The sequence below is a fragment of the Orycteropus afer genome, unplaced genomic scaffold (genome assembly GCF_000298275.1).
Source record: "Orycteropus afer afer isolate SDZICR_OR568_19922 unplaced genomic scaffold, OryAfe1.0 scaffold00196, whole genome shotgun sequence".
NCBI classification, from domain to species: Eukaryota; Metazoa; Chordata; class Mammalia; order Tubulidentata; family Orycteropodidae; genus Orycteropus; species Orycteropus afer.
Window position 1 is genome coordinate 47,201 of NW_006921783.1, and position 21,573 is coordinate 68,773.

At 37.1% G+C, this 21,573-nt stretch overlaps 1 protein-coding gene across 1 annotated transcript in view; it reads left to right on the forward strand.

The window, feature by feature from the left end:
• The window catches only part of LOC103202972 (DNA repair protein RAD51 homolog 3-like), a 24,565-nt gene extending 3,658 nt beyond the window's left edge, over positions 1-20,907 (forward strand). Inside the window, 5 exon segments of the mRNA XM_007947919.2 lie at positions 2,957-3,088; positions 8,214-8,280; positions 9,232-9,292; positions 19,582-19,642; positions 20,755-20,907. Of these exon segments, the coding sequence (XP_007946110.2) occupies positions 2,957-3,088; positions 8,214-8,280; positions 9,232-9,292; positions 19,582-19,642; positions 20,755-20,907 (474 nt within the window).
• Positions 20,908-21,573: the final 666 nt, after the last annotated feature.

Below are 21,573 nucleotides of genomic sequence, written 5' to 3' on the forward strand. Positions count from 1 at the left end.
TTTTTTTTTTTTTTTTTGGAAGGGAGTGCTGATAGAGTATGTTCTGTTCTGTTTCATTTTGTTTTTTAACACATTGTTTCTTATTATAGCAGCAACTTACTTTTGATAATGGAACTATAATAAGGACAGATGCTAATTTAATCCTCTTACATTTGAGCTTAAGGAACTCTGGTACCTGCAATTGTTAAGTACTTGGCTCTTAACCAGAAGGTTGGGAGTTCCAACCCACTAGCTACTCCATGGGAGAACAGACATGGGGATATACTTGCATAAAGAGTATAGCCTTGGAAGCCCTATGGGACAGTTCTACTTTGCCCTCTGGGGTCGCTATGAGTTGAAACGGACTCTACAGCACATGACAACAACAACATTTGAGGTTGGCTCTTACCTCTTCCCTGACTCAATTTCTCCCCATTCAAAATATAGTGCCCAGTAGTTCTCAATCATTAGCATAAATTTGAATCACTTGGAAGGCTATTAAAACACCTGTTGCTGAGCCCCACACCCAGAATTTCTGATTCAATGTGTCTAGGGTAAAACCAAAAACCAAACTCACTGCTTGATCCTGCCTCATAGTGACCCCTCTTTGGGTTTCTGAGTCAGTATCTCTATGGAAGTAGATTGCCCAGTCTTCCTTCTGAGGAGTGGCTGGTGGGTTTGAACCACAGCCTTTTGGTTAGCAGTCAAATGCCTTAGGCACTATGCATTTCTAACAAGTTTCTAGTTGATGCTGATGCCACTGGTCTGGGGACCACACTTAGAGAACTGCTGCCCTTAAAAAAAGGTGATGATTCTTTAAATTCTCACCTTTAATAAAAAAGAGAAGATGGAGTCCCTGGGTAGTACAAATAGTTATGCACTTGACTACCAGCCTCAAGGTTGGTGATTCTGCTCACCCAGAGGAGCTTGGGAAGACAGGCCTGGTGATTTGCTTACAAAAGCAGTTCTACACTGTGCACATGGGATTATGAATCAGAATGGACTCAAGGCAACTAGCAACAACCACAGCAGTTTTGTTTGTGTCTGCCTTAGAAGAAAGACCTGGTAATCTACCTTTTTTTTAAATTGTGATTTGGTTGAAAGTTTACAGAGCAAATTCATTTCCCATACAATAATTCATACACATTTTGCACAACAGTTTTTAAAAGTGCAGAAGGGGTGAGTGATCAATATGGTGGCGCTGAGGAAGAGAAAGACATAGGGAGGTACATGGGAGGTACAGACAACAAAGATGAACCCTTTTGCACATACAGCACTGTGTTGTCAGTGAAGGCAAACATGCTATATGGGTGGATAGATGGGTGGACAGATGGGTGGACAGGCTGAACTAATAGGTATATTTATGAAGCAGGGGGACGTACCCAAGAACATGTTTAGGGTTGGCAGACAACGGTCCTATAAGTTTATGTGTATGAATTCCCAGATATATAGTAGAGCAGACAAGGGACAAGGTGGTAGAAGCAGATTTCTCCTGTGGAGTGCTGGGTGTGGTCGAACCACTGACCTTTCAGTTAGCAGTTGAGTGCTTTAACAGCGCAACCAGGGCTCCTGACCAACATACAGTAGGAGTAACTGTGAATATATATTTGCTGAATAAAGCAGATGAAGACTGGTATCTCTAAATAAAAGATAACAAAATGTCTTTCTTAGACTTTGCTTCACAAAAGCCTCTTCTTTAACCTAACTCTTACTAAACCAAAAAAACCAAACTCACTGCCTTGGAGTCAATTTCAAATCATAGTGACCCAAGAGGATAGGTAGTAGAACTGCCCCATAGGGTTTGCAGGCTTTAAAACTTTACAAAAGCAGATTATCTCATCTTTCATGGAGCGGCTGTTAAGTTCAAACCACCAACCTTTTTGGTTAGCAGCTGAATGCTGTAACTACCATGCCACCAGAGCCCTTTAATCCTTATTTTACAGGGAAAAATAGTCTTGGAATTTTGGGGTTTTTTTTGACAGTTGGGTTTAAGTTTCTAAGTTTTTTCTATTTTTGGATCTCAGGTTTATTTGATAAGTTACTCTAATTTCATCTTGTTCTTAGCTGTCAAATCGGCTCCAACTTGTGCCTATCTTATGTATAACAGAACAAAACATAGAGCCATTATTTTTATTACAGGTAAAACTATCACTAAGATGTTTTTCATCTACAAGTAGACCTTAGTTGGAATTCAAGATAAATCTGCCTCATGCTAAATTCTGTATTGTAATGTAAATGTAGTTGATCTATAGTGTATTTACAATTAAGGGGGAAATGTATACCAAGAATTAAGTTTTTGAAGAAAATATTAAAATTTTATCTTTTGTATTACTGAACTCTGGTGCTGTAGTGGTTAAAGCATTTATTGCTAACCAAAATGTCTGCAGTTCAAACCCACCACCTGCTCTATGAGAGAAAGATGAAGCAGTCAGTTTCTGTAAAGATTGATAGCCTTGGAAACTGTAGAGGGTAGCTCTGCTCTGTGCTGTAGGATTGCTATGAGTCAGAACTGGCTCAATGGCAGTGGGTTTGGCGTTTTTATTGTTACTATAATTAGTATTATAAGCCTTAATATTTGAAGGGCTTTTTTAAAATAAAGAAAATTCTAAAGATAAAATTGGCATATTAAGTCAAAATTTGTTTTACCACAATTTCAAATGTGCTTTTTACCAGTGTGAAATACCTCTGTAAATACTGTGTACAGTAACAAGTTACAGGGAAATTGTAATTGTTCCTTTTTTTTTGTTGAATTATATTTTAAAATATGAATAATTACCAAAGCAGAGTAAATGATAACTTTCATGATTACTGCAGAAATGAATAGATTTGTAGATTTATTACTCTCCTTTGGAAAATTAGAAATAAAACTTTGGATTTTATGAGTTTTTTTTTTAATAATAGGCAATACTTTTTCTATACCATTTTAATGTTTAATTTTTAATATCAAAACTAATATCATTATCTCTTTTGTATACAGGTTCGATTAGTGATAGTGGATGGTATTGCTTTCCCTTTTCGTCATGACCTAGATGACCTCTCTCTCCGGACACGGTTACTAAATGGCCTTGCCCAGCAAATGATCAGCCTTGCAAATAATCACAGATTAGCTGTAAGTATTACTAGTCAAGATAATTTTATAATAAAATCAAGATTGTATAATAAAATTGATTTTATAATAAAATTAAGATTGTAAGAGAAGGGCAGCGTACCAAATGTACGTGATCAAAATGGTGGCATTGAAGAAGAGGAAGACAGAGAGAGGTACATGGGAGGTACAGACAACAAATATGAAACCTTTTGCATGTACAATAATGCATTGTCAGTGATGGCAAGTATTGATCTACAGGTGGATAGATGAGTGGACAGGCTAAATGATCAGGTATGTCTAGGCAGAGGGTTATGTTCTCATGACCATGTATAGGGTTAGAAACAATGTTTCTACATGGGTATTTGTATGCACTGTAAGAATGTCCAGGTGTGTAGTAGAGCTGTCAAGGGGCAAGGTTGGGGTAGCTTCTTGGTCACAGCCAGCTTCCTGGAGGGAATGAGTAGTTGGACTGGTAGGCTTGGGATCACGGTTACAGGTGACATCAAGCTTAATTGGCATACCATATCACACAAAAACATTGTTCTACATCTACATCCTACTTTGGTGAGTAGCGACTGGGATCTTAAAAGCTTGTGAGCAGCCATCTAGATGCAGTGATGGGTCTCTCCTTGTCCAGAGCAAAGAAGAATGAAGAAAACCAAAGACTCATGGAAATAATTAGTTCAAGGGACTGGTAGACCATGGGATCCTCATGTGATATGACCATGAGACCAGAAGAACTAGATGGTTCCCAGCTACCACTGGCAGCCACTTGGAGGGGGATCAGTGCAGGAGATCCTGGACAGAGTGGGAGAACAATGTGGAAAAAAACTCAAAATCATTAAAAAAAAAAACCCGAATTTGCTGGTCTGATAGAACCTGGTGAGACCCCTGAGACTATGGACCCTAGCCACCCTTTCAAGTCTGGAATTGAACTCACTCTTGTGGCTTCCAGCCAAACAGTAGACAGGCATATGGGGTGAACATTTGTATCAGGTAGATACATTCCTTGAAACGATGAATCATGGGAGATCAAAAGGGCAGTGTTTGCACTGGGAGATAGCTGGGTGGTATGGGGTGCATAGGAGGGAAGGACACAGGGAAGAGGTTAACTACAGGGAGGAAGTGTTATTCCAGAGAGGAAGAGAGCTGTTACATTGTGGGGAATTTCAGGGAATGTCATGAGGGAAAATGTGTATAAACTGCTGTATGGAAAATGAACTTAACTCTGTAAACTGTCATCCAAATCACAATAAAAATTAAAAAAAAAAAAGAATGTATAAAATAATTCTGCCTAGAAATAGCAAAATAGAATTTGCCTGATAGCAAATAATACAGACATGCATTAAAGTTAAAGACTGCATGAAGTATATCAGTTTTCCTGTGAAATAGCAAACATAATTGATGTCATTTTTTAAAAAAATGAACTGTGCTTAATAAGGGAGCTCTGATGGTATAGTGCCTAAGGCATTTGACTGCTAACCAGAAAGCTGGTGGTTCAAACCCATCAGCCACTCCTTGGAAGGAAAATTGGGCAATCTACTTCCATAGAGATACGGCCTCAGAAACCCAAAGAGGGGTTGCTATGAGTCGAACCAACTCGACAGCAGTATGGTTTGGTTTGGTGCTTATTAAAGGAGTGCCACTTTTAGTAATTACAGTTGTTTTCTTTGTCTAAACATATGAATGTTTTTAGGTAAGCTTTCTTCCAGTGTCCCATTTTTCTTTTGCTCTGAGTCTTTGATTATTACGTAATGTATAATCACAGGCTCAGAAGGATAGAGAAACTACATACCATAAACAATCTACATGTTTTGAGGTGGAGCTAACTCTTCTGGACATGAAATGTGAGGAGAGAGGTAAATAGAAACTCAGAAGTAAAGAGATAAAAGGAGTGAGGGTAAAAACTTTTTTTTTTTTTTTTTTTTTACTGCCTGTTTGCCAGTTGCTGTCCACTCTGCAGCCTCATCCTATCACTGACACAGATACACACCCTGATGGGGAGGGAAATGAGGGGAGGACATACTGCTTTACTTGATTTTTTCATCTTGGAGAATCCTTAGCGTATACTTGTAATACATCATAAATAAATAAATCCGTTAATAAAATTGTTTAAAAAAATACATCTTTTTTTTTTTTTTTTTTTTGAGTGTTTAGATTTTATGCCATATGCAGAAAAACATGGTGCCCTGTCTTTGAGCTGTTTCTTGGCTTTAATTTTGCATTGTTAGTATCAGTGAGGAGACTCCAGTAGGGGGCACACAAGACTAATGGCTTGTATTGTTCTTTAGGTTTTTCCCTGTTTGCTTTGTTTGAACAAAAATAGCTCATCTTTTCTGATTAAAAAAAGTAATACCACCATACACAGTGGTTAAGAAAAGTGATGTAAATATACACTATTTTCACGGAATGAGATATATCCAGATAAATGATTAAATGAAAAAATTGAAGTTACATAGCAATATATTCATTTAGTCTGTTCTTACTTTTGAGAAAAATTACATATGGGCTTTCATATTTATACATATGAAGAGAAAGATCTGCAAAGACCAAAATTTTAGCACTGGCTACCTTCTATTACACATAAGGTCACCATGAGTCAGAGCCAAGTTGGTGACTTGAAGGTAACTAACAACAGGATAAATGGAGTTATATAATATATGACCTTTTATGTGTAGTTTCTTTCACTTAGCTTAATGTTTTCAAGGTTTATCTGTATTATTGCATATATCAATATTTTATTCCATTGTGTGGCTGAATAACTTTCCATTTTATAGGTATATCACATTTATTCATCAGTCAAAGGGCATTTGGATAACAGAAGACCATAATTTCAAAGTGATTGTTATCTTATTGTTTTAAAGATTTACTCTGGGGATTTGGGAACAAAATAATTTTTGAAGCACTGAAGTCCATAATTTCAAAGTGATTGTTCCCCAACTGTTTTAAATATTTATTTTTTGGGAACTCGGGAGCACCATAATTTTCATTTGTATCATGGTACCCAGTGTTTTTGCAGGAGTAGCATAATTACTTTAAAAATATTTGCCAGTAATGCAGAATCTAATTTTGGGATGTTGAACAGCTGGTAAGCCGGTCCTATTTACATTTTCCTCCAGAGATGTAATGGGAGCTCTGGTAGCGTGGTGCCTAAGGCACTTGACTGCTAACCATAAGGTTGGCAGTTGAAACCCACCAGCCACTCCTCGCAAGGAAGGTTGGGCAATCTATTTCCGTAGTGATTCCGCCTCGGAAACCTAAGGAGGGGTCACTGTGAGTCAGCTCCGACTTGATGGCACATAACAACAACAACACAACAACAACAATCAGAGATGTAATGGATAAATTGCTCTTCTCTAAACTAGCATTGTCCAGTAGAACTTTCTACGATTATGGAAATGTGTGCATTGCTATACACATTTATCTTTGAACAGTTCTTTATAAGATGGAAGTGTCGTAAATTGAAAATCAGCCTCAAAGATATCTATCTCTTAATTCTGAGAGCTATAGAATTGGCAGCTCAACTCTAAATACAGTGTGGGCTATAAGTAAATATCCCAGTTGGTAGAACCTAAACACTTGGTAGTATGTGTATACAGTAAAAGATATTATTCATTATGTTGGGTAAGCAGATATTTTAGGGTGTTACTCTTGCAGTGGAACAGCCAGTGTTCTTATGGAACTGATGACTTTTTCAGAGTACACACATTTTTCTCATTCCTTTTCATAGAAATTCTCTTACCAGTTTCAGCTCGCAGTAGTAGCCATCATCCTTTCTAGGAGAAGGTCTGTGTTGGAGGAATCTGAAATAACCTTTTCTGGAGAATTTTGGATAGGAAAGTACCGGATAATCCAATTTTTATGTCAGCCTTAAACATATTTTTTTCCCTACTTTAAAATGATTGTCTTTTAAAACATGAATTTTTTTTCTATAGACCACTATTTAATCCTGGAGAATTAGCAATAATTTTCATCTTTAGGACCATCTGTGAGTAAAACAATACCTGTGGCTATTACTGGCAAGCCTGCATAGTCCAACTTTGGAGTCATTTGACCTGACTGTTGCAGTATTTCTTTTTCTCTAGTCCTATTTAGACTGTTGTTTTGTTTTAATGATTTTAGATCTCACAATTTTTTGCCTCAGTTTCTTCTTTATTTTTTTTTCCCTTATAAAATCTTAAGTAGTAATACTATATTTATCACTTCCCTAAAAATATAAACATTGATATATTTATTAGATTTATTCCTTTGAATAAAGGTATTCAAGGGAGGCAGTGAGGAGCCCTAGTGCAGCAGTGAGGCACTCCGCTGCTAAGTGAAAGGTCAGTGGTTCAAACACACCTGCCACCCTGTGGGAGAAAGATGTGGCAGTCTGTTTCCATAAAGATTATATACAGCCTTGAAAACCTTATGGGTAGTTCTCCTCTGTCCTGTAGGATCCTTATGAGTCTGAATCAAATCAATGGCAACTGGTTTGAGGGAGGCAGTAGTGGTAGAAAAGAACTCAATCTTTGTAAGCTTCTGATTTCTTATCTATAAAAGTAGTACCGCACTCAGAGTAGTTGTGGAGATTAGATAAGATAATGTAAAGCACTCAGCATAGTTCCTGGCTTGTGTTAAGCACTAAATGTTCATTCCCACTGTTGATGTAGCCGCTATTGTATTTGTTTCTGTTGACTTATACAAAATTCGATTTTAAAAGCAAAACTTTCCTGATGCTTCCAGTCACGAAGTTTCTTTAAGTGGCATCTGGTCTCTTTAGACCTTTCTGTATACTGGTATGTTTTAATTTTTCTATTTTCACTGTATTTTTTTCTTATAAAAATGTTTTATGATCAATAATAATGTTTTCAAGAAACTACTGATTTTTGTGGTTAATTTTTTTTAATTAAAAAAATGGTCATTACCTAGATATGTTTTTCTTTGTTGTTGTTGTTGTTATATACTGTCGAGTCAGACCTGACTCACAGTGACCCCTCCTTGGGTTTCCGAGGCAGTATCACTACGGAAGTAGATTGCCCGATCTTCCTTCCGAGGATGTTTAAGAATTGATTATATTCTAATATCAAAATCACAGGACTTGGTGACACACTACAACTTTTACTTGAAGAGACTCATCTAATTTTTTCATCTTTCGTGTTTGTAGGTAATTTTAACCAATCAGATGACAACAAAGATTGATAGAAATCAGGCCTCACTGATTCCTGCTTTAGGTGGGTAATTGAGCAGATAAAATTTTACTTAAACACATTTTTTTTAACTCTTTCATTTCATACTTGTTGAATACTATAAGCTCCATGAGATTAGGAACTGTATCTGTCATATTCACTAATAAATTTCAACACTAAGTACAGTGCTCTTAGGCACTGATCAATCATTTCACAAACATTTATAGTGTATCTGGTATGTGGCAGCTGTTGTGTCAGGTTCTAGGGATATAAATATTCATAAAATATGATCTTGCCCTTCCAAAACTCAGTCTCAGGCAAGAGGAAGAGTGAATCCAATTTAAATACAAATCACAATACAGTGAATAGAGTTTTGTACTCTGTTCCTAATCTCAGTCATGGATTTGTTAGAGCACAGTGTTTCCAGATTTATTTCCATTAAAATCTTTAAAGAATATTATGTCAGAGTTTTTACTTTTCTTCTGGAGGTCAGAAGAGGAGCCCTGGTGGTGCAGTGGTTGTTAAGATGCTTGGGTGCTAACCGAAAGGTGGGCAGTTGGAACCCACCAGCCGCTCAGCAGGAGAACGATGTGGTAGCCTGCTTCTGTAAAGATTGCAGCCTTGCAAACCCTATGGGGCAGTTTTTCTCTGTCCTATAAGGTCACTATGAGTTGGAATCAACTTGGTGGCAATGGGTTTGGTTTTTTGATTTGTTTAGACATCAGAAGTATGTTAGACCTGTTGCATGGGGGGCATTGCCAAATACACTGACTCAAAATATAAAGTTTTTTAAAAGCAAATAGAAGACAGTGATTTTTCAGTATTTCCCTGTTAATCTCAGGATGTTACCCACATCCCAGGTATTTGAAAGTAGGTGTACTCTTTTTATGTTAAATTCAGTGAAGTAAGACAGTATTTGGTCAGGGACATTCTGAGAGACTTCTTATTATAACCTAGTCGGTAAGGCAGTACAGTTATTATGTTCTTTTCTCTCAGGGGAAAGTTGGGGACATGCTGCTACAATACGGCTAATTTTTCACTGGAACCAAAAGCACAGGTCAGTAAGAAATAAGTTAATAATTCTAAATATTGGGCAAATTACACTGAACACTTGCCATTTTCTTAAATGAATTGGATGAGATCAACAATACTCCATGGATGAAAGCTTTTGTTGCCTTGTCTGATGTCACCTAGAGCAACCACAGAAACTTGCTGTTATACTGCATATTTAGCTATGTAGGAAATTCTTTGGAATATTTAAATGATGGGGTACACCTGAAACGAGTAGGTGCCTGAGGAATGCCACCTCCTAAAGCTCTTTGAAATCCAGTACTGTTTTTTAGCCATGCTGAAGAATGTGGGTACATTGTGTTCTAGAAGTGATTGAAAAAAGAATAAAATCAGGACAAAAGGAAGACTTTTGAGGTTAGCTTTAGGACTAATTTATGTGGAAAATAGGATGGTTTTTCTAAGTTAATGTATTTCTTGTATGAAATTGTGTCTCTTATTTTTGTTTCCTTTTGTATTTTCCTATCCTTTTATTTCCAGTTACTTACCTCTCTTTCTCAAGTGGTGTTCTTTAAAATAAAACTATGGCAGCATGAAACCTTTGTGTTTGTTTTCAAACCTGCTGAACAAGTGAACAAACCAGCTTTCATTTTCTCTAAAATAGTCAAGTGAAAGCTGTGGGTTCTTTTCTTGTACACTTTCAGAAATGTCAGATTTGTGTCAGCCTCTCTGCTTTGAGATTAATTGGCATAACCTAGAGAACTTGGTTTGGAAATGCTCTAATAAAATGGGAAAATGAGACAGCATATGGGTACCAATAGAAAAAAGTTGCTTAAGTGCATATTGGGTCTGGTCAGTGATACTGTTTATTTCTTTATCTACATTTCTTTGTTCTGATATAAATAAAAAATCATGCTTGATCAAAGTAGGTTTGACTAACTATAAGTTCACAAAACTGCCTCATCTTTCTCCTGTGGAGTGGGTGGTGGGTTCTAACTGCCAGCCTTTTAGTTAGCAGCCATCAGAGCCCCTCAAAATAAAAGCTGCATTGGCCAGAAATTGAACCTGGGCCTCCTGTATGTCAGGTGAGAATTCTACCACTGAACCACCAATGACAGGAAAGAAAGAAAAGATCAAAATGGATGTCTGAAGAGCCTCTAAAACTTGCTCTTGGACAGAGAGTAGCTAAAGCAAATGGAAGAAATAATGAGCTGAACAGAAGATTTCAAAGGGTGGCTTGAGAAAACAAAGCATTAAAATAAAATGTGAAAGGCCTGGAGTTAGAAAACCAAAAGGGAAGAACCTACTTGACATTTCTTAAGCTGAAAGAACTGAAATAAAAATTCAAGCCTCAACTTGCAATATTGAAGGATTCTGTGGGCAAAATATTGAATGATGCTGGGATCATCAAAAAGAAGATGGGAGGAATACAAAGAGTCACTGTTCCAAACGTTCAGCCATTTCAGGAGGTAGCATATAATCAAGAACTGATGGTATTGAAGGAAGAAGTCCAAGCTGCACTGAAGGCATTGGTGAAAAAGAAGGATGTAGGAGTTGGTGGAATACCCATTGAGATGTTTTAACAAAGGGATGCGATCCTGGAAGGCGTCACTTAGTTATGCCAAGAAATTTGGAAGACAGTTACCTGGCCAACTGACTGGAAGAGATCCATATTTGTGCCCATTCCAGAGAAAGGGGAACCAACAGAAATTATTGAAGACTATCATATGCAAGTAAAATTTTGCTGAGAACAGTTGCATCAGTACATGAACAGGGAACTGCCAGAAATTCAAGCCAGATTCAGAAGAGGATGTGGAATGAGGGATATCATTGCTGATGTCTAATGGATCTTGGCTAAAAGCAGAAAACCAGAGAGGTGTTTACCTGTGTTTCAATGACTATGCAAAGGCATTTGACTTTGTGGATCACAACAAATGATGGCTAATGTTAGGAAGAATGGGAATTCCAGAACACTTAATTGTGCTCAGGAGACGCTTGAACACAGACCAAGAGACAGTTGTTCGAACAGAACAAGGGATACTGCATGATTTAAAATCAGAAAAGGTGTGTGTTGGGGTTGTATCCTTTCAGTATACTTATTCAATCTGTATTCTTATCAAATAATCTAAGAAGCTGGACTATATGAAGAAGAACGTGCCATCAGGATTGGAGGACGATTTATTAACAACCTCTGATATGCAGATGATACAACCTTTCTTGCTAAAAGTGAAGATGACTTGAAGCAGTTTGTGTTTCCTTTAGAGATGGTATTTCCAAGGAGCTCAGGTAACTTTTTTTTTTTTTTCATAATACATAGTGCCTTACAATTGGCTCCCTCCTTCCAATTTTGTGAATAAGTCATTATATAGTGGATTTACCAAAGGAATTCTTGCCTTAATAAAAAATCTCAAACCTTTACAAACTATTGTGAAGACTTTGTAACATTTCTCCAGCTGAGTCTTTTGAACATACTGCTTACACTTTTCCAGATTTGTATTATTCTCTAACGTGTACCACACCATTTAAATGTTCTTAGAAATTCCCCTTGACCTAATATACAGTTCAGTAAGTTCCTGGGTTTCAAACATGCGACTTGACAGCTCCTACTTGCCCTGTAAGCAGGGCTTCCAATGGTTTTGAACCTGTTCTGTCATTGCTGATGAAGCAAAATAAGAACAGACCTGAATTTTTACAATTTGGGTGATTCCTTATGGTAACTAGAATGGAAAAAGTACAGGTTGAGGCCCTGGAATGGGAAATTTGAAAGAGGCATATTGAGCTCTTTCAGGAGACTGATACATGAGATTGGATTATTGTCATGCCCATGGATAGCTACACATTCAAAGCAGCATGGTTGTGCCATCTTTGAATGGGGCGCCTCCAGCTTTGAGTAGAGTAGCACTGCTTTGGCTCAGAATCCATTTTATGTTTAATGTAAATTTGCCCTCAATTGAATCAATCCCTACTCACAACAAATTCTTTATCACAATCACCTTCACTTGCTACATGTGCAACTTTTAAATAATTGAAAAGGCTTGAGCCTTTTCTTGCACTAAAGTAAGGCTAAGTAAGAACTCTGTGTGCCTATTCTGACTTACAAATTCTTAAAGACACAGTTAGGAATGGACTTGTTCATAACCTGGGAACTGCCTGTAGTAGTCTCCTCCAGGAGGAAACTTCTGAACGAAGTAAAACAATATGTACAATATGTGTTTAAAAGAATGTGTATAAGAAATTACAAAAATAATAAGAGCAAAATGTTTCTTCATTTTATGCACTCATCAGATGGAGAAGTTTTCCTCCATTGTCAGATTCTGGAAGTTAGCATTGGTTAGGTCCGTGGAAGTCAGAAAATCTTGCTTACTTTTTAACCATTTTATGACCTCAGCTTCTTCCAAATCCTGCCCAGGAAAGTAGAGAATGATATAGAACACAGACATGGAATAGATAGATATTTGGGGAAATCTTCTGTTCTATAAAATTGTTCCTATTTCCCATACTGTCATTTTAGTAAGTACTTCTGCTAGGTATTTTATTGAAAAATCCACTGCCATCAACTCAATTCCAACTCACAGCTACCTTATACAGAGTAGAACTGCCTTCATAGAGTTGCCAAGGCTATAAATCTTTGCAGAAGCAGCCAGCCACATCTTTCAGCTGTTGTGTTTGAACCACTGACCTTTTGGCTAGCAGCCAAGCATTTTAAACACTGTACTACCAAGGCTCCTAGGCATTTTATAGGCACTTTATATGCAATGTTTCATAGTCTCTTCAATAATTCTTTGAAGACTATAATCATTAAAAGTGAGGAAACTGAGGCCCAGAAAAGGTTAGCTGACTAAATAATGTTGTTGTTGTTGTTAAGTGCCATCGAGTCGTCTCCGACTCATAGCAACCTTATGTACAAGAGTATGAAACACTGCCCGGTCCTGTGCCAGCCTCACTATCCCTACTATACCTGGGTCAATCGCTGCATCCACTGTATCTGTCCATCTCCTTGAGGGCCTTCCCCTCTTTCATTGACCCTCCACTTTACCAAGCATGACATCCTTCTCCAGAGAATTGTTCCTTCTGACAACATGACCAAAGTAAGTGAAATGAAACCTGGCCATTCTCACTTCCAAGAAGCATTCCAGCTGCACTTCCTCCAGGACAGATCTGTTAGTCCTTTTAGCAGTCCATGGTACTTTCAGCATTCTTCACCAGCACCACAACTCAAGAGCATTAACTCTTTGATTTTCCTTATTCATTGTCCCCCTCTCACATGCATATGAGGGGATTGAAAATACCATGGTTTGGGTTAGGCACATCCTAGTCTTCAAGGAGATATCTTGGCTCTTCAGCGCTTGAAAGAGGTCTTTTGTAGTGATTTGCCCAATGCAATACATCTTGACTGCTGCTTCCATTGGCACTGATTGTAAAACCAAGTAATATGAAGTCTTTGACAACTTCAGTCTTTTCTCCATCCATCGTGATGCTGATTATTGGTCCATTGTGAGGATATTTGTTTTCTTGATGTTGAGGTGTAATCCATGCTGTAGACTATAGTCTTTCATTTTCATCAGTAAGTGCTCTAAGTCATCTTCACTTTCAGCAAAGTTGTGCCATCTGCAAATTGCAGGTTGTTAATAAGCCTTCCTCCAGTCCTGCTGCCACGTTCTTTATGTAGTCCAGCTTCTTGGATTATTTGCTCAGCATACAAGTTGAATAAGTGTGGTGAAAGGATACAACCCTGATGCGCTCCCTTCCTGATTTAAAACCATGCAGTAGCCCCTTGTGTTCACATGACAGCCTCCTGGTCTATGTACAGGTTCCTCATGAGCACAGTGAAGTGTTCTGGAATTTCCATTCTTCTCAAAGTTACCCATAATTTGTTATGATCTGCACAATTGAATGCCTTTGCATACTCAATGAAACACAAGTAAACATCTTTCTGGTATTCTTTGCTTTGAGCCAAGATCCATTTGACATCAGCTATGTCTCTCACTCCAACTCCCCTTCTGAATCCAGCTTACATTTCTGGAAGTTCTCTGTCAATATACTGCTGCACCCGTTTTTGAATTATCTTCAATGAGATTTTACTTGTGTGTGATATCAGTGATATTGTTGGATAATTTCAACATTCTGCAGGATCACCTTTCTTTGGAAAGGGTACAGATATGGATCTCTTTTAGTCAGTTGGCCAGGTAGCTGTCTTCCAAATCTCTTGGCATAGCTGAGTGAGTGCCTCCAGTGGGGCATCCATTTGTTGAAACATCTCAGTGGGTATTTCATCAATTCCTGGAGCCTTGTTTTTTTACCAATTTCTTCAGGTGCAGCTTTGACTTCTTCCTTCAATACCATTGGTTTTTGATCATATGCCACCTCCTGAAATGGATGATCATCTACCAGTTCTTTTTGGTATAGTGACTCCATGTATTCCATCCATCTTCTTTTGATGTTTTCTGTATCATTCAACATATTGCCCATGGGATCTTTCAGCATTGTAATCTGAGGCTAAATTTTGTCCTCAGTTCTTTCAGCTTGAGAATTGCTGAGCTTGTTCTTCCCTTTTGGGTTTCCAACTCAAACTCTTGGCATATTTCATTATAATAATTGACTTTGTCTTCTTGAGCTGCTCTTCGAAATCTTCTGTTAAGCTCTTTTAGTCTGTTGATTCTCCCATTTACTTTAGCTACTCTCTATTCTAGGGTAAGTTTCAAAGTCTCTGATATCCACTTTGGTCTTTTCTTCCTTTCCTGTCTTTTTTTTTTTTTTTTTTTTATTGTGATTTAGGTGAAAGTTTACAGAGGAAATTCACTTTCCATACAACAGTTCACATACACTTTGTCTCATATGTTGACTACGATTTACCCCAGTGCAACAGCTCCCCTCCCACTTCCTCCCGATAGTTACTTCTTCCCTGTGAGGGGCTCATCCTCTGGCACTATATCAGACAATGTCTCAGGGCTGTTTTTCGGTAATAGACAGCATTTTGCTGCTGTTCATACTGATCAGTTCTTTGAGAAGTGGATGGCCTCTTCCTTCTTCCAAGTCTGTCCTAGGCTGGAAGCTCCACTGAAACCTGTCCACCATGGGGGACCTTGTTGGCATTTGAAACACTGGTGGCACAGTCTCCAGCCTCACAGCAACACACAAGCCACCACAGGACGACAGACTGACAGATGGGTTCATCTCCCTTAGCTGCTCCAAACTTCTCCACTCCTGCTTCCCAGCCTTCCCTACCAGTTCCGGCCCTCCAAAAAGCTGTCTGCTGCTGCCTCCAGGCTTTCCCTACCAGTTCCAGCCCTCTAAAAAGCTAAATAATGGCAGTCATTTATTGAATATGTGGGAGTTCTGGTGGCATAGTGCCTAAGGCATTTGACTGCTAACCAGAAGGCTGGCAGTTCAAACCTACCAGCCACTCCCTTGGAGGGAAAGTTGGGCAATCTACTTCTGTAGTGATACTGCCTTGGAAAGGAGCTCTGGTAGCATAGTGCCTAAGGCACTTGACTGCTAACCAGAAGGCTGGTGGTTCAAACCCACCAGCTACTCCTCGGAAGGAAGGTTGAGCAATCTACTTCCGTAAGGATACCGCCTCTGAAACCCAAGGAAGGGTCGCTATGAGTCGGGTCGAACTTGATGGCACATAACAACAACTGCCTCAAAAACCCAAGGAGGAGTCACTGTGAGTCAGGTCGAACTTGACGGCACATAACAACAACAACAACAACAACTGCCTCGGAAACCCAAGGAGGCGTGGCTATGTGTCAGATCTGACTGGACGGCAGTGCATAATCGAGTATGTGTTAATTGTCTTTTACTGTGATAAGCACTGTTTTACTTCATTTTATTTTCCAAATAACTCTACGAAATAGATTGTAGTATCCACATTTTACAGGGTGTCCCTGAGTGGTGAAAATGGTTAAGTGCTGTATTACTAACCAAAAGGTTGGCAGTTCACACCCACCAATGGTGCCTCCAAAGATAGGTGTAGCGATCTGCTTCCAAAAAGGTGACAACTTTGCAATCTCTGTGGAGTTCTGTTCTGAACAGATAGGGTTGCCGTGAGTCAGAATCAATTTGACAGCAATAAGTATCAACATTTTATCGCTGGCTCTATAATGTCCATTAATTTTCTCCTGTTGTGGTTGTTTCTGGAAGGTCATTATAATGTTGACTTGATACCAGCAAATCTTAAGTTACAGCTCTTACTCTTTTTAGATAAAATCTTTTTTCTGAAAACTTTTTAAAAATAATTTTTTGAGCTGTAGATTTAGGATAAGTAATATGTTCACCTTATTAAAATCAGAATGATTCGACCTCATTTAATAGAATTTAATAAAACAGTTTTATTCTTCATTATTTGAAACCATGTATTTTCAAGTCATTGAAGTTGCAATAAATCTTTATGTACTTTTTAAAATTTAGTTTATCTTGAAACAATGGAAATAGAAATCTATACTGGGGCAAAATAGTTGCAAAAATGAATACTTCCAGTTTGAATAGAAAAACTAAAAGCGTTGAATAACCAAATTTATATTGGGATTTGAACCTAAGCATCCCATGTCATGCCCCTGCCCAAATCCTTTCCCAGTAACACTTGATTTTTACCCTTTGAAAAATGATGGAATAACATTCCAACAGTTGTTAAAAGAAAGAAAATACTTTTCTCAATGTCCTGTATATTGTGTGGGTTTTCCTCCAGTTTGCATATTCATGATACTATGAGGCCGTGATTGTTCAGAATTGTACCACTCTTTGCCAAGAAGATCGGATGGGAGAGTGGAGTAATAGCAACACCCCCGCACAGTGCTGCATATGTGTGTTCAGCTTTAGAGCACAAATTGTGCTTCTGCCTTGTTTCTTCCTGACCCAAACTATGTAGTTCAGCCATATGTTAAGTTTCATCTCAGCTAGGGCCATGAGCCAAGTGATTTTTTGGTTTAAATTTGATGTTTAAAAAGATCTCTTGAAGATACAGTCATGAGATACAAAAAATTATTTTTATCTGGGAATTTTAGGAGGACTTTCAACCTGAATCTTTAATGCCCATTTGACTTTAGGATTATTAATAAATGTGTAAATACTTCTTAGTTCTTAATCTTAGTTACTTTTAGTAATTTCTTCAGAGAAGTCAGATGAATTGGATACCGTTTTTGACATACTAGTGTTACAAAATAATTTAGATTCTGATTTTTCAGAAGGTAACTACTTTTTGTTTTACTTAAAGAGAATGATATTTTTAATAAGGGAGGTTAAAATGCCTTTCCTGTTACATTTTTATGTTAGAGATAAGCACTGTAAAAATTTTTATCTCACTCCTTACCACAACTATTCTTATATTAAAAATTATTTAGCTGTACCTATTTTTATACAGTTGTAATTATAGAGTATATAACATTTTGGAATCTGCTGTTTTCATCCTGAAAGTACAAATGAAGAACAATAAACTGATGGGCTATAGTCTGAATGCTTATCTTTTGATTGTGCCTCAGTTTCAAAATTAAGAGAGTAAGAGATCATAAGCCAGGAGTTCTTTTTTTTTTTTTGAATTGTCAATTAAAAAAAATCAACATTATATTGTATATAAATAAATGGCTGTCATAACCCTGAGAGTCTGTGATTTTTGTTAGAAATTTGCATTTTGTACAGTTATATCAGTTCTGTTAAAAAGTACTTTCAGATTTTTGCTTATATTTGCTGCAGTTGTAGTATTTGAACATAGTAAGAACTTAAGATTTTATTTCTCAACTGTTTTCAATTTTGTATTATTTACTTTGTAGAGTCCATAATAAAATCCCACTTAAATAGACCTTAGCAATCATGACAGTGATTTTTCTGGACATAATCATTTTTTTTTTTTAGGATTTGGGTGAAGATTTACAGAGTAAATTCACTTTTCATACAGCAGTTCACATATACTTTGTCTCATGTCATTGACCAAAATTTACAATGCAGCAGCTCCCCTCCCACTTCCTCCCCATAGTTACCTCCTCCCAGTGTCCATCACTTCATACTCTTCTGCACCCTGAGCTATCTCCCCGTGCATAAGCAGCCCTTCTCCCATGATTGTTCTCTCCAGGGCGTGTGTCTACTTGAGGTAAATGTTTAACTCACATGCCTGTACTTTGTTTGGCTGGAAACCAGAGTTGTGGGTTCAATTCCAGACCTGAAGGGCAGCTAGGGGCCATAGTCTCAGTGGTTACACCAGGCTCTATTGGACCAGCAAACCTGGTCCCCACCTTCTTTTTTTTTTTTGCCTCCAAATGATTTTGAGTTTTGTTCCACATTGTTCTCCCTCTCTATGCAGGATCTCCTACATCCCTTCCAAGTGGATGGCAGTGGTAGCTGGGGACCATCTAGTTCTTCTGGTCTCATAGTTGTATAGGTTGCAGATCGGACGGTGTACCAGTCGCTAGGACTGATTGTTTCAATTAATTTTGGTTTTCTTCTTTCTTCTTGACGAGGAGAGACCCGTTGTTGCATCTAGATGGCAGCTTCCTAGCTTTTAAGGTCCCAGTCGCTACTCGCCAAAGTAGTAGGTGGACCAATGTTTTCTATAGTATGTTATGCCAATTGAGCTTGATGTCCCCTGCGACCATGTGGACATAATCATTTTGAAACAGTGTTTCTTAGAAGCTCATTTGTGTAATATAAGCATATTTTCCTAATTTATATTCTAAGAAATTGTCTTAATACTTCTGAAATCACACACAAAAAAGATATGTGATTATTAAAGAAAGTTTGGAAAATATAAATAAGCAAAAAGGAAAAAAAACCTCGTAATTACAACTATTAACTTTTTTATTTGTAGCATTTTAATATTTTTTTAATACATGCATATACCCATACTTATAAATGTGGAATTATACAGTTTAACTTTTAGTTAACATATTAATACTTTTCATTCAGTATTTTACCTTTTTAGTATAAACAGGACTTCATAAGGTATAAAATAATTTATTTGAATCAGTCATTGGACTTTTAGGTTGTTTTAACATTTTACTTATATAAACAGCTCTGTGAATCAGTCTACTTCCGTAAAGATTTACACCCTTGGCAACCCTCTAGGGGTCACTATGAGTTGGAATAGACTCAATGGCAATGGGTTTGGGGTTTTTTGGGGGGATATTGTTGTTAGATATAATAATTGTTAGATGCATACACCTAGTTGCTGCTTGAGTGGAATTTTTTGATGTTTCTCTGCCTACCATGTTCTTAAAGGACAAATAATAGAATTATAATGAAAAATAAAACCAAACTATGAATTTAAATTATGAAGTCAGTCATCCGAACTAATGAATTAAGATTATGTGTTTGTGTATATTTATTTATTTATTTATTTTCTCTAAGCAGGTTGGCAACATTGTACAAATCACCAAGCCAGAAGGAGTCCACAGTACTGTTTCAAATCACAGTCAGTATTATTTAATTAGAGTGGGATTTTGATATTTGTGGGCAGTAATTATCTTAAGAGAGCATTTCCAAATTGCTTCTGTTACCTTCTGTAGGCAACAAGCATATTTGAGAGCAGCTTTTGATGCTTAGAACATTAGCCCCAAAATAGTACTATATATACACAATACTCTAGTCACAATTGGACTGAAGTTTATTCTTAAGAACAGGAAATGCTTATTTGTAAGGTAATATATTCCATGCTATATGCAATGTCCGGATATTACAGGTTTTTAAAGTGGGAGCTCTGGTGGCATAGTGCCTAAGGAATTTGATTGCTAACCAGTAGGCTGGCTGTTCAAACCCACCAGCTACTCCTGGGAAGGAAGACTGAGCAATGTACTTTTGTAGAGATACCGCCTCGGAAACTCAGGGAAAGGTCACTGTGAGTCAGAAATAACTCCATGGAAAAGAAATAACATAAGTGATTTTGGTCTGTAGATATTATAGGTCTTATCATAGCCATCAAATACAACCAACTTTAACATGTTAACTTTCCTGTAGATTTAGTTTATAGAAATAAGAGTTTTGGCTGAAATATGCATATTGAAAGTGTTGAACCAAGTACATTCTTGGCATCTCATTTTCACAAGGACAAAAACAGAAATGGAAAGAGATTCTTAAACCAAATTATCCTTAGTCTTTGCCCTGCCCGGGTACATTTGCAGTATCCTAGTTGGAAAACTTTATTTTAAAGTATTTAATTGTGAAAATAAATGGGTAAAGTGCCTAAATAATTAGTACATATTACTTCCTTTCACCTCTTCCATCAGAGCTACCATAAAGTTCATTAGGATTGTCCATTAGAAAATGTTTTTTATAATGCAGTGTTATTTGTGTGTATGTGTGTATACTTATATATGTAATATTTTATATATATTTATAAATATATATAAAATAATGTAGTACAGACCTGGTTTGGGCATCCATCCATGAAGTTTGTCCTTTTCATTCACAGTGGTTGATAATTTCTATCCCAAGAGCAAAGTCAATCTATTATGCTAAAAATATTTGCAAGGCTGACCTTTATTTTAAATATTCTTAAACCATACTTGTATATTTTTTATATTGCAGCCTCAGGGATTTAGAGATTCTCTTGTTGCTACTGCACATTCATTGCCAACAGAAGCTTCACCGAATTCACGGAAACGGTCACGAGAATCAGAGAAAGAAGCAGAGTAATCCAAAAACTCATCTCAAAGTGTAACAAATGTATTGATACTATGAGAGTCAGTGTGTACAAGTCATAGGCATGTTACTTTGAGATATAAACACCCACTATGGCATAAATAAATTGGAAATATACTCAAGTGAATGGGAAAAAATGAAGGAATATGATTCTTAGAAAAAGTTCTTCTAAAGCAGCATTTTGTCCTGTTTTCATTTTCAGTAACATTCAGTAGACATGATGTAAGGATTATATTTCAAAAATGTGGAAAGCTGATCTCATGTGGCCTGTCTGAATTTACCATTCAGAATGTTTTTTTCCCCTTTCTTTTCTGGTTGTCTAGAAAATCCTAGGAAGAAAAGGTTTTTGTTTTTTTTTTTTCAATATTCCTGTTATGTTCTCCTCTATAAATGTAGCTTTGATAATCCTTTAAAATGACGGGTTTTAAAACCTTTTAAAGAGAACCCAAGACCATGAGTCAGCATATCATTAGATTTAGTTATATGGGTCAGATAGAAATTTTAGATGGCCAAACTAGTTTTAGTGATCTCAATCCTAACTAATTTTTTATGTTATTTTATGTTAAAAGAAGGATTTTGTAGCTATTATACCATCTAGAAATTGTTAGAATATGTATCTTCCAGAATAATCAGATTGATAAGGTCAAAGTTATTTATGTCTACATTTTTAAAGCCTGAAATGATACATTCTAGAATTGTAGGTAT